Source organism: Falco peregrinus, chromosome 8 (assembly GCF_023634155.1).
Source record: "Falco peregrinus isolate bFalPer1 chromosome 8, bFalPer1.pri, whole genome shotgun sequence".
Lineage (NCBI taxonomy): Eukaryota > Metazoa > Chordata > Aves > Falconiformes > Falconidae > Falco > Falco peregrinus.
Window position 1 is genome coordinate 31,176,725 of NC_073728.1, and position 12,704 is coordinate 31,189,428.

Genomic DNA, 12,704 nt, shown 5'->3' on the forward strand with positions numbered 1-12,704 from the left:
CACAGGTAGCCATTAAGGGTTTACTCGTACCATATGGCCTTGGCAGGATTAAAAGTGTGTGTTTTGCAGGAGAGTTAAGAGGACTGTGGGTTGAGAGTTTGTGTTAAATCTCTTAATAGTGGCAGGAGTTTGTGGGTAGTTCTTTTAAAAAAGAAATAAAACCTGGCAAATGTAGCGTGGGCTGCAAAAGTTGTAAAGCAGACTGTGTTGTTAGCCACAGGAGGGTTAAACAGTTGAACATCGACTATTTCACTCATAAATGATAACTAATATGTGTTTCTGTTACTGAGGCAATATTGCTGCTATCTCGGACTTCCCTGTTCCTGTCAATGGGCGATGTGTGGCCATTCTGAATGTGGCCACGCTTTGCTCAACAGTCAGTGTCATCTGTGGGGCCCAGAAGCTTCCTGCAAGAGCAGGGTGGGAATGAGCAGCTATTGAGAAAAGCTCCAAAGAACAGAGAACTTCCTCCATTGGCAGAAAAGCCCTTTAAAGGAGTTTCTTCACTTTCCAGCCATGTGTCGGAAACCTCTGGCAGAAGGGGACTGGAAACTGGATGATGGATTTTAAGAAGCTGTAGCTGTACCCCCTTACTCCCCCCAATCAATTACTGCTTGCATTTACAGGGTAAAATTAATGAAGTTAATTATATCTGCTCAAAATCTTGGTTATGTGAATTGCTTCTATGTAGTTTTTTAATAGAGAAATAATTTCTTTGAAGGGGTCACAGGCTTTTTTTTTTCTTCAGGCTTGGTTTGGTTATGTTGGTTTATTGTCCCCATGCTGCCCGCTGCTATGTGAAACACTCTGCGGTGCACCTTTTAGAGTAATGTAAGATACCCAATTCAGATTAAGGACCACTGCAATGTTCAAAGCAAAAATACTGAAATAATAATAAAAGTACTATCAAAAACCAATATCTAACAAAAGGTGAAGAGGACGGATTCAGAGAGTTAAAACGTAAAGCAAAATAAAAGAGGAAGGTGCTTAGAGGGTAGAAATACATCATGTAAACATTGTGTGTTTAGCAAAGAAAATTTCTAGTACACTGCCTGTCTGACAGTCCCTTGCTTGTTCACCTTGGTGTCACATTTTCAACATGCAGCTTTAGCCGAAGCAGTTTTTAGGGGTGTGTTTACACATCAAGGTGTGGGGGTGGATGGGGAGGGGGAAGGCCAAAGAATAATCTGTTTAATAAAACATTTAGAAGTGGTACATTACAGTGTATAGTATTCAAGATAAGGACTTCAAAGAATGTTTGGAGAGATCAAACATACGCGATTGCGAGGCTTTAACTGATCATTTTATTTTAAAATTACCTGACATGTAAGGTTGGCATTAAAGATAAGCCTAAATTTAGACCTGGGGGGAAACTTTGGCATCCAATTCAGTTTTTACTGAGTGGTGTGTTGTTTTTCTTAGGAATCTTTTCTGTGGATTTAAATTAAAACTTTTTCTTGGTTTGTGGTTTTTTCGGTTTTGGGATTTAAAAAAAAAATTAAAAATCAAAATAGGAGGTTTTTATTTGGAAACTGTCATCCTGTGTCCTGTGGTGATTTAAACTTAGGTTTCTGTTGTGCCTGTTGTGCCCTGGGCTTACACCTGGCCTGTGCCTCCTGTGGCAGCCCGTGAGCAGGACCTTCCAGGCTGTCTCTGTCCTTGTGTCTCCTGAGGGGCAGAACGTGATGAGTTTTGTGAAATGTAATTTAAAAAGATCCTGGTTTACATGGAAAATAGGAAGGAGATATGTACATTACTAGAGCTTTCCTGCAATATTGTGGCAGCGTTTCCAAAGGGAGAACTTCAGGGTTTTCAGTTAAAAGACTTGTTTTGATTTTTCTGTTGATAAAATTTTAATTCTTACTGCATACAAGTTCTCATTATGCACAAAAGCAATGCTAACAGAGATCATTTCCCAGGAGGAAAGGCAAAAGCATCGTATATGCGATCCTGATACAAATAATTACCTCCACAACATATGCAGTATGGTAATACGGGGTTAAGCATGGCACGAAGGCTTGCCTGGTGGCCCAGCAAACAGAAGAACATGAAGATTTTGAACAGCCCTATTATCTGGGCATTTAGTTAGGGCTCTCTGAACACACACGCTTGAAAAACCAGTTTAACAGCAACATGCTGGTTGAGCAGAGTCAAGCAAGTAGGTCTGGGCAGGCGTTGGGAATCCTTCAAGGAAACAAATGTTCTCGACTGATGATGCTTCTCCAGGGCGTCAGGGATGTGAGGTGTCCTTTGGAGCTGCAGGACAGCAGGTGGCGTTCCTTTTGTTAATGACCAAGACACACCAAAGGAAGTCATACTTTCATTTCAGAACTTCTTTTTGTTTGGGTTGTCTTGGGCTAGGTGGATTGAGAGAGGAACTGTCTTTGGTTTGGTTTGTGCAGTGCCCAGCATGAGGAGTTGCATACCCGTGGGTGAAGTTCACTAAGAGCTGTTGCAATGAGAGCAAAGGGATGTCTTGTCTTCTAAAATAACATTTTAGTAAAACATGTGCTCTAAAACCCCCATAAAAGTCACATGGAGACAAAATATTTAATGTGACTACTGTTTCAATTGTACCGGTTACAGGAATCATTAACACAGAGGGAGTGCTTCTGTGAAAACTGGCAGTTTTAGAATGAATCAAAATTGTTTGTTTGTTAGGTGAGTTATCATAGGGACTTGGGTAGTTGCTAGTTTGACCTAAATGTTAGAGATACTGCATGTTTATCATCATTTAATTGTTTATTATGTTTGGCTAAGAATATAGAAGCCATTGATTTTGTTTGTTGCTGTGAAATTGTTTTGAGTGTTACAATTTCAGAGTGATAGACTATATCAGTGGTTTATAATTGTGTGTATATATGATTTTGGTATTTTACAAGATTCTGGAGGTTAAGCCCCTCAGCTGTCACTGTTCTCTTTGTTTGCCACTGCTGGAAACACCTTAGCAGTAGCAAGTAAACTGCTGGCAAAAGGAATTGCAGCACTGGAGATAAAGTTGTTTCTAATCTACGTACTTCTCAGTCGAGAATCATGGTATGAGGAAAAAGCACATTCAAGGAATCAGTCGATTCTAGCTTTTTTTCTAATGTACTGTATTTATAACCTTTGACAATTTGAGCTGAGCGCAGCAAAAACCTGGCCTAGTTGCAAGGACTGCAAAAAAAATACACGTACTTTTTGCCCCCTGAATAAATGGTTATTTCTTTAGGATTAAATGCATATCTGCATTACAAAAAACTCTCCAAAAATACCAAAAAACAAAACCAACCAAACAGTAAGTGCTGTGTCTGTGCTCATTAAATGGTTGGAAAAGGATGTACAAGTCCAGATTTTTCTTTGGATCTACCTAGATACCTGTGCTCCTACTGCAGCATATTCCCTGATGCTTCTAATTCTAAAGGGGATATTGTACGTTTTGATGATACTTTTATTATCACTTTTCACTTCCACTTCCACGAACGTAAGATTTTGGCTACAGTCCTGAGTGATAATATGACAAGAGTAAGCCTTGAATTCTGGAGTGTAAGTCTAGAAAATAACACAGGATTTCTTAATGTATCTGTAATTCATATCAGCACCAAAGTGCTTATGATTTGATAGAGATATGCTTTACTTCTGTGAGACTGTGTGTGAATATGTATATTTAGGCAATACCTTTTTTGCAATATTGCTGACTTAATTTGTAAAATACTGTTTTTTCATCTTAGGTCTGAGGGTAACTGTGTTACTAACATCATCCCTCATGGTATTGGGAGCTGGCCTGAGATGTGTTCCAGTTTCAGACCTAGAAATTAGGAAGAAGTAAGTGAATTAGTTACTTTTAATATACATATTTTATACTTTCTGCTAATGTAATTTTGCTCCTAGCGCAAATAAATGTTAGTACAAATTTGAATATATAGTACAAATACGAGTATAGTACAAATATGAATTTGATATACCAAATGTTTGTTGTATGTGGACACGGGCTTACGTGCTTCTTTGCTTCTTAAATGCATTTTTCTAGTCCTTCTACACAGTATCTGAAGATCGGGGATCTCTGTACAAACATGAGTTAATTAAGCCTCACCCCATCCTGCATAACTAATACTAATCTAATTTGCAAACAAGGAAGTAAGATTTAGAGAGGTTCAGAAACTGGCCCAAGATCACACAGGTACTCATGCCACAAAACCCAAACATATGTAATTTGTATGCAAATGCTAAATAATTAGTTCATTTTTCTCATATTTATTGTATGGGATTGTGCAGTTATACAGATGAATTTATGCAAAATGGCCTTTTTCATGTAGTCTTTTCCAGTCTGCATTCCAAAGTAGCCTTGTATTTCTCTGTGGTTGAAATGAATGACTTCTGAATGCAGGCAGTTTGTGTGTGATAGAGACAGCTTCCTTCCCAAAAATGACACAATTCAAACAATTCAATTGTCCTGTCAACATATCCTGAACCTGAGTATCCTCAGCAAGTACAGGAGTGGCACTCATTTTGTACAGCCAGGGAATATGGATCATCTGTTCACTTTCCTTTGCCATTCATTTTGAAGGAGGAAGAAGTACCGGCATTTCTGCTTCTTCATAGAAAGCAGTAGCACTAGTTCTTCAGTAGTTACGCTTGCAAAATATGTAAGCACTAAGCAAATAACTTACTTGTAAAAGGTTTTAATATGTGTGGGGGGTTTGGTTTGTTTGGTTTGGTTTTTTTTCTGAATTCTAATCAGCTTCCAGACTGTCCTTGTATATTATTTCAGCAAGTTCCTCCCCCCTCCTTCCCCCCCCCCTCCCCCCCCCCCCCAGTATTGCTTACCCTGGAAATCAGACGGGAAACCCTCAAGCTGAGAAAGAAAATGTTTGGTGTGAAGTAGAAGGCAGGTGACTAGATACCACGGATAAAACAAAGGAAGAGGTTCAGAGAGAGAACTGAGAACATAATGAACACATTGACTGTAAAACTAGTGTTGATCAGGAGTAAGTAGCTAGCATGTAATGAATGGATTAGTAAATTTAAGTGCAGCGTAGCAAGTAGGGTGTTGCAATTTCAGTTCTTAGGTGCTTAGTGAGCATATAAGGAAGCACCCAAGGTGCTCATGATGTTAGTTGCCCTGTGTTGCCTGTTTCAACGTAGTGCTCAAGGACTTTGTGACCATGGGAGGCTGAACTAAGCATATTGTGCTACCATTCACAGTGACCCTTTTAATGTGAAAATGTATTCTTGAGGCGGTCAGGAAGAGCTGTCCTCATTCTACCCTTGTTTTACCTTTTCTCAAGATTCTAAGGGGTGCTCAACATCCAGTTCCTCCATTCTGACCAATCTTGGATTAAATATGTTTTTTAAATGGGCCAGGCGGCTTAAATGCAATGAAATGTGGTGTCTTATGTAGCTTCTCATTTATGAGTTATGCCAAAAGACTTATGCTGCCCTGGGATTTACCGAAGCAAGGATGAAGACTGTAAGAACCTGAGAAGAAATTACCAAATGGGATTTAGATGCGAGGTATCATTTGGGGAGTGGGAAGGAGAGTTTCCACGTATTCTGATCGCCTTGAAACAAGGTTTTCCAGTGTAACTACAGTGAGGAGGCCTAGGAGAACAATGAAATAAATGCCTAAGGAGAAATATTCAAAAACAGCTTCTTTAACTAGGGAAAGAAAGACCGTGGACTGTATAGAGTCTGATGAGATGTGTAAAACATGGTGATACGTTTTATTGAAAACTATATAGGGAAAAAAAAAAAGAGTATGAGCAGAATCCTGATGGAAGAGGTTACTAATTTCGTTTATTCATGCTGTGAAAATATTCATCTTCTCCAGCTGAAACTGATAAATTTGCTTACTTAGCGTACTCCAAAAATAGAGAAATTTTCAAGAATTGCTGCTCTACCTGAGGAAGTAGTTTGATCTTTTACACAGTTTGATTAAAAATCTGCAGAGAATTAATTATAGCTAACTGTGAAGCAAAAGGATGGTTTTTAGTGAAGGTTTCTTAAGACATTGTAAATACTTGTACAGACTGTGTGATGTTATGCCATGTAACCTATGTTGTTTTGAGGGTTAAGGTGGAAGGCCAATTTTCATCAGTTACTTGAAGCATGATACCAAATAATAATATATTTTGAGGTGAGCATTACTGCTTAATGCATTAGCAACAACTGGCTGAACACTAAACCATACATTTATTCTGAATGTGTATATGTGTTAATACAACAACTTGAACGTTACAGAGCCGGTCAGATGGGCAAGATGACACACAAGCTAATATTGGAGCATTTCAGAAGGCAGTGTAACTGGAATTACTTTAAGTGTTTTTTCATGTTTTGTAATGTGTTCCTTCAGTCCCTGGGTACTCTGCAGTAATACACTGAAGAATTTCCATGAGGCAGTTCTGTCAGAGTTAAGATACATAAAATTACAAGAACGTTCATGAGGTTTGTCAGATTTAGGGTTTGGTTTTGTTGTTGTTTGTTTGGGTTTTTTTCTACTTTCTAGCTGTCTCTGCTCCCAAAGCTCTTGTAATTTGACATTAAGGAGGGCTACTAAAGCCCACTGCCTATCAGAGCAATCACAGACGTGAGGAAATCACTTTTAAACTGACATTTAATCCTGACTGCTTTATGCTCCTTATCTTACACAGACCTGTAATATCCAAGTGTGTTCTTCAGCTCCTTTCTAGTCTGTAATTACTCTTTTGGCTCTAGTGTGTAGCAGCAGACTAAGACTATCTCCAGTTCTCCAAGTCGTGTTTTAAACACAAACCTTAACCTCTGTTTTAAGTTCATTTGTTGCCCATGTATATGCGTGACTTATATGAGGGAAAATTCAGGTTGCATCTTTGAGTGTGTCTCTTGAAGCAGCTGCTCCTTATGGTGAATTTTTGTTTTCTGCCAGTGCATGACCTAAAACTGTACTGGGAATCCATGCCAGAACTGCATAAATTCAGTGAAGGCTGAAGTGGGAGTGCATGGCAAAAATGTGGAAGTATGGACTTGCATGTGAAATTGAGGAACTGTCCTATACATGGACTAGTTAAGTCCCTCTGACGTACATGAATGGTCTTACCAGCTTTGCTCCCCAGCCCACTGACCTGTGAGGTTAATGTGGAGGTTAAAAAGAATTTTTGTTGTGTACCACACACTTCTGGGTTTGTCAAATGTGCCAGATAGGTGACAATGAATTTGACTTGAAAAAATAAACCCCCAAGTCATTATTCTTTTCTAAATGTTAGGAAAATCTCATTTGCCATGCCTTTTTTTTTTTTTTTAATTCATGGTTAAAGCAAATTATATATAACATAAAAAAAGATGTTATCAAATTGTGTTGTGCCTGAAGTTGTACCTTCTTCCCTTCTCTGAAGGTTACAAAAGCATCGTAATGCTTTTTGCTTGCATTTTGTCAAGTCCTTCCCTTTTTGACTACTGCTTGACACTGAGTGCATGTTTTCATTGGACTTCTTTAGTATTAGATTATTTTATCCTGAACATTAACACTACTAGGAAGCCATTTTTTAATAGACAAAAATCAGGGTTGTTTTTTCCCCCCCACATAACATTTCGTATTTATCTCATTCTGTATTTAGGAATAGATTTACAGACAGCTTAGGTTTTCCATATGATGGAAGGCAAAATGCTGTACGAGCTGTAATGTATAAGAAAGAATGGAATAAATGATGAAATCAGTCCATAGTCATAAATCTTTGGCTTTTAAGACTGACTGTGTGATGTGAGACTTCTTAAAATGTTTTTGAAAACAGGATAATTAAAGACATGGGAGTAGAGGATGTAACATAATTTGTCATTTGTATTGAATATATTAAGCAATTTATTAGAACTTAGTATGCTGCGGGCTGGTAGGGTTTGGCCTTCGCATTAGATTTCACAACAGAAGAGCAGTTATTGAGGACCTTGAGTTATGGCAGTGGGAGGGTGCTCCTTGGCAATAAGTACCATTAAAACATTTGTTGGGAAGCCAGCAAAACAGTAACATGGAGAATGACAGTGGAAATAGGAGCGGTTATTTATGAAGTCATTTATGGGGGACATACCATTAATTGGTAGCTCCTGTAAAGGGTTTTTTTCTTTAATAATACCACTTCTTAGGATTCTGAATTTTTTTGCGTACTCTTAGATATATTGATGCTAACTTTTTCCTTTATTATGTTTGAAGATTCTGTCTCACCACATCTTTGGTATCTTTTATTTCTATTAGCTAGTTGCAACCTGGTTTGTATTTTATTCTTGTCAGGCTTATTCTTTAATAGTTCTGTGTTCTCCCTTTGTTGTCCCTGGAAGCCCAAAGAATTACATGAGATCATCACTTTATTTTTCTTTCCTAATTCTAAAACAACCATGAACCACCATTCTCATGCATGAAAAATGCAAGGGTGCACCTCAGAAGAAGTTATCTCAATTAAAAAAAAAGACTTATTAGGATTCTCATATTCCCTGGCAATACTGAACATACTTCTGTGCTTGAAAAGACACCCCAATCTGGAGCAGCTATGGAGAAGAGGGATTAAAATGTTCCAGGGAACAAAAAGAGACTTTTAGGAGAGGATGGTAGAAGAATCTGCCTGCAAGAAATAAAGACAGAGTGTGATGCATGTTGTGTGCCCCCTAACTCACGGGGGAAGAGAAATGATGAAAAAAGTATTTAATCTAAAGTGCGGTTCTGAGAGTAAAAAGATGAATAAACATACCTGTTTGCTGTAACTCAGTGAATGTAGGAGGAAGATGTTAAGATGGAGCACTTGCCTGGTGCTGATAGCACTTGCTGGTGTGTGCTTTGGATGCAGTGTTGAAGGAAGGCTGAGCTGGGTTCATCTATAGTGTCAGGAAAAGGTCAGTGGGGAGAAAGGAAACAGGTCATTCACAGGTAGGTTCTCATGGGGAATGTTTAATTTTTATATGCCTGTAACTTAACAATTTAGCTTGTTTTTATTACCTCCACCAGCCTCATCATGCCCCATCCCTGGAAGTGTTCATGGCCAGGCTGGATGGGGCTTTGAGCAACCTGGTCTAGTGGAAGGTGTCCCTGCCCATGGCAGGGGGCATGGAACTAGATGATCTACAAGGCCTCAGCTAGTATAAGCCTGTGCTGGAAGGGAAAAGAATTTATATTCTTTGTGGGATGTTTAGCTCCATCTCATATAATGGCAGGTGTTATCCTTAACTGTAGAAAGATTTTAATTTTTTAAATCATATTGAACCTTAGTTTTCTGACTCATACTCTGTTGGCTAATTTCTGTCCTTAAGGAAGAATTCACATTAGTTGAATTTACATTGTAGTTGCTGCATTTTCATCAAAATACCCTCTTGCTTTTTCACTGGCCTAAGAAAAATTGTTCACGAATGTTTAAATAGGTCTTATTTATTCCATTCCCTAAATTGCTGTAACTCCCGTACACTCCTGCTCTTTTACTAAAAAATCCTACTTAGGACCTATCTTGTGCTGAGTAATCTCAATCAGCTTTCTCCCATGGCAGCTCTGATAGCAGCAAGTCTGGTAACTTGTTTCAGTATGTTTTGCCTCATTTGCCCATAATGTCATTGCCTACTTGGGTTTTGTAGCAATGCTGTTTATTTGATGTTTATGAGTGTGCCCTCTGTTAGTGTTGTTTTTAAAGTTGTCTTCTTTTAATAATGGGTTTGTGGAATGGGTTAGCTTTAAAAGGCACCCCACCCCCCAACCTTTAATTAAAAAAAAAATGCCAAAAGGAGCTTTGATTTCATGTGCCCTCATCCTTCAAATTTGGATAAAGCTTTAAGTGAAGAAATCCTCTTAGCCATGTGACAGCTGTGATGGCTGCACAATAACATAGAATCACAGAACGGTTTGTGTTGGAAGGGACCTTAAAGATCATCTAGTTCCAACCCCCTGCCATGGTGGCTGAGGGTACACTTGATCCCACTGTTCATGTTGCTGGCAAAGCCATTGAACAGCACTGGGTCCCAGTACAGACCCCTGAGGGATGCCATTTGTCACCAGTCTCCACTTGGAGATGTTGAGCCGTTGACCGCAACTCTTTGAGAGCAACCATCTAAGCCAATTCGTTATCCACCGAGTGGTCCATCTGTCAGCATGGTGGGAGCACATGGGTGAATTTGTCACCATACTGCCATGGGCCTGGCTGTATGTCTGCCTTGTCTCTTTCCTCTGTCAGGAGATCTGATGGAGATGTCAGGATCTTGGCCTGAGATTGCTGCTTCATCTCTTTGCAAATCCTTGTCTCTCTCTTGGTATGCTTTCAGTAACAATAGATTTGGAGTAACTCAGGTTTTCCAATCCTTTTACATTTTAAACCAAAACACACTTTTTCAGACGATTGTAAATGTATTTGCTGTTTTCTTTTAAGAGTGGGAGAGAAGGCCTGAGGCTAGGATGCCTGGGAGATAGTATGGACCTTTCCAAATCTGCCTCCATAATAATGTGACTGACTGTGTTGAGGCCATGGTTTGTACAAGGGGTGAAACATGAGTCCAGCTCCCGATGAAAATGGTTGAAAGTACATTTTTAAGTTTTCATCTTTTCTTTTTCACTTTATTGTTGGAGATAATGTACCACACAGTGGCTCAGGCTTTCTGCTTGTAATAATTTTTCTTACTGATGGGGAAAAACAGCTTTAAGTTATTCCACATATCAATGGTCACATGCATCAAAAACAAGCTAAAAAATGCTAATGGCCTCAATCCATGAATATCCAGAAGGCATAAAGCTTTTGTAGTATAAATATATCATTTAATGAAAATACTGAAAAGAAGTGCATTTCCATGAAATTCATCTATCTGAATGTTATTGTTAATAGATGAATTCATTGCTCTACCCAGAGGTATTTTTTTCCCCAGTCCTTTTCCAGACATAGAGCCTTACTGCACTCTCTTCGGTTTATGAACAGAACGGCATTTGCATCAGATTCTCCCCATTCTCTGTTGCAGTATATTGCTGTAAAGCATGGATTTGACCTTTTCAATTCTATCTTTGCCTTAACAAGTGCATGTGAAGGTCCCACTTAATAGAGGGTTCTTTTGTTGCATTTATTTTTGTGACTTTAAAGGAAAGGCTCTATCCTTTTCTAGTAACTTGATTGTGGAAAATCAGAGGTGGTTCTTTACACAGCTGGTATTAGTTGCCTTTGAGGTATAATAAATCTAATGTATCATGCAGGTAAGTCCATGTCTTTTCATATTCCTTTTCCTGGGCAAGCCGCTTGCTACACAGATCAATGTAGACACTCTAGAATAGGAGATACTTACTTGCTGCTTTGCCATGTAGGGAGGCTAAATTCAGTAGTACTTAAAAAGTGCTCTCAAGTCCTCCAGTGGAAGGGTCTCTTTCTTTTGCTTCCAGTAGTTCTCGCAATGAGCTAATCACTATATAAATGTATTGTCTTCCAAATTAGCAGGAGTTGAACAATCCACTTTGTTCAATGAGTGAAAATGTCAGGCATGTGAAAGAAAAATTAGCCATCCATTTCTGTAAAACATTAACTTCTTTATCCAGAATCACTTTTTGCATTAATTGTTAGGATCAGTAGTTAATCTACTAAACTTTTCCAGACTAAGAGGCATGCTACAGTGCTGCCTTTGTGCAGCAGCAGGCTAGCACTCTTGGCTCCTTCATTGCTCCTCAGGCTTTGCCCAACAGCAGCAAAACTAAATTACCAGGTTTTTTTCCACTGCATTTGTATAGAAGTTTGAATAGTGACTAAATGGTCGGTTCTCATGGCAGCTAGTAGGAAAAGCACAGAAAAAGGTTCAGGAAAAAAGTCTTGTCTTCACAAGGCCCTTGAGATGAGCTCTGCTCCTTCACAGGACCCAGAGGAACCTAATTTCCCAGTTGATGGGGGTGCTCATCAGAGGCTGGTAGAGAAAATCTGCGTTTAGAGAGTCAGAGCAGTGCACTGAGGCAAAAGCCTCTCTTCCCCTGTATTGCCGGCTAAAGAAAAGGTGAAAATGCTTTTTCCACTCTCTTAATGAGTGTTAAAGTAGTTGATAGGACTTCACAAGTTCAGTTAACATGTCTTAGAACTGAGCTTTGGAGACTTATTTTAGTGTTGTGGTTTAAATCCATTGTATTAAAAGTAGGTTTATTTTGAAGTCCTTTTCCTTCTACTGTTGCCTTTGTTTCCCCATCTGAGTACAGAAACTAATGAGATTTTTCTTTCACTTAAAATTCTCTTAAGTCCAGACTGTGGTACAAACACTGAATGTCTGGGGGTTTACATAGAAGAAGTGTTTATATAACACACAGCTTTTAAATAGCTTAACAAATCCAGTACCTGATGGGACTGTGACCATGCATGAAAAGTTTCAACCTGTACTGGGAGAAAAAGATGGATTGAGCCAAATGTAAATGGAAGCTGTTTCCCATCTTAACTTTATTGTATTATCATCAATCACTAAAACCTTCATCCTATATGATCTCATTTCTTTTTCATACCCAGTTTGCTCAGTGATACTGTAATTTCAGCATTTGTAGCCTTACCCTTCTTTTTTATTGTTGTTGTTGCCTGTTAGGGTATTGCAACAGTGACAGCAGGGAGTGAATAAAGCAGGTATAACCAGGTTACTTCTTAATGCTCATATAAATTCTTCTCTCAGGGAAGTGATGAAAACCATATAATTTAAGTTATTTATAATGTGACTTGACAAAAATCTGGAAAAGAGATGGCAATATGGTACAATAAGAGTTTTTCATATCTAATTTCTATTGC

General features: G+C 38.7%; 1 protein-coding gene across 1 annotated transcript in view; it reads left to right on the top strand.

Moving 5' to 3' along the window:
* SLC49A4 (solute carrier family 49 member 4) overlaps window positions 1–12,704 on the top strand; it is a 74,208-nt gene that overhangs the window by 15,971 nt on the left and 45,533 nt on the right. The window contains exon 2 of the mRNA XM_005244269.4: window positions 3,711–3,804. Coding sequence (XP_005244326.3) covers window positions 3,711–3,804 — 94 coding nt within the window. The remainder of the gene's footprint in view (window positions 1–3,710; window positions 3,805–12,704) is intronic.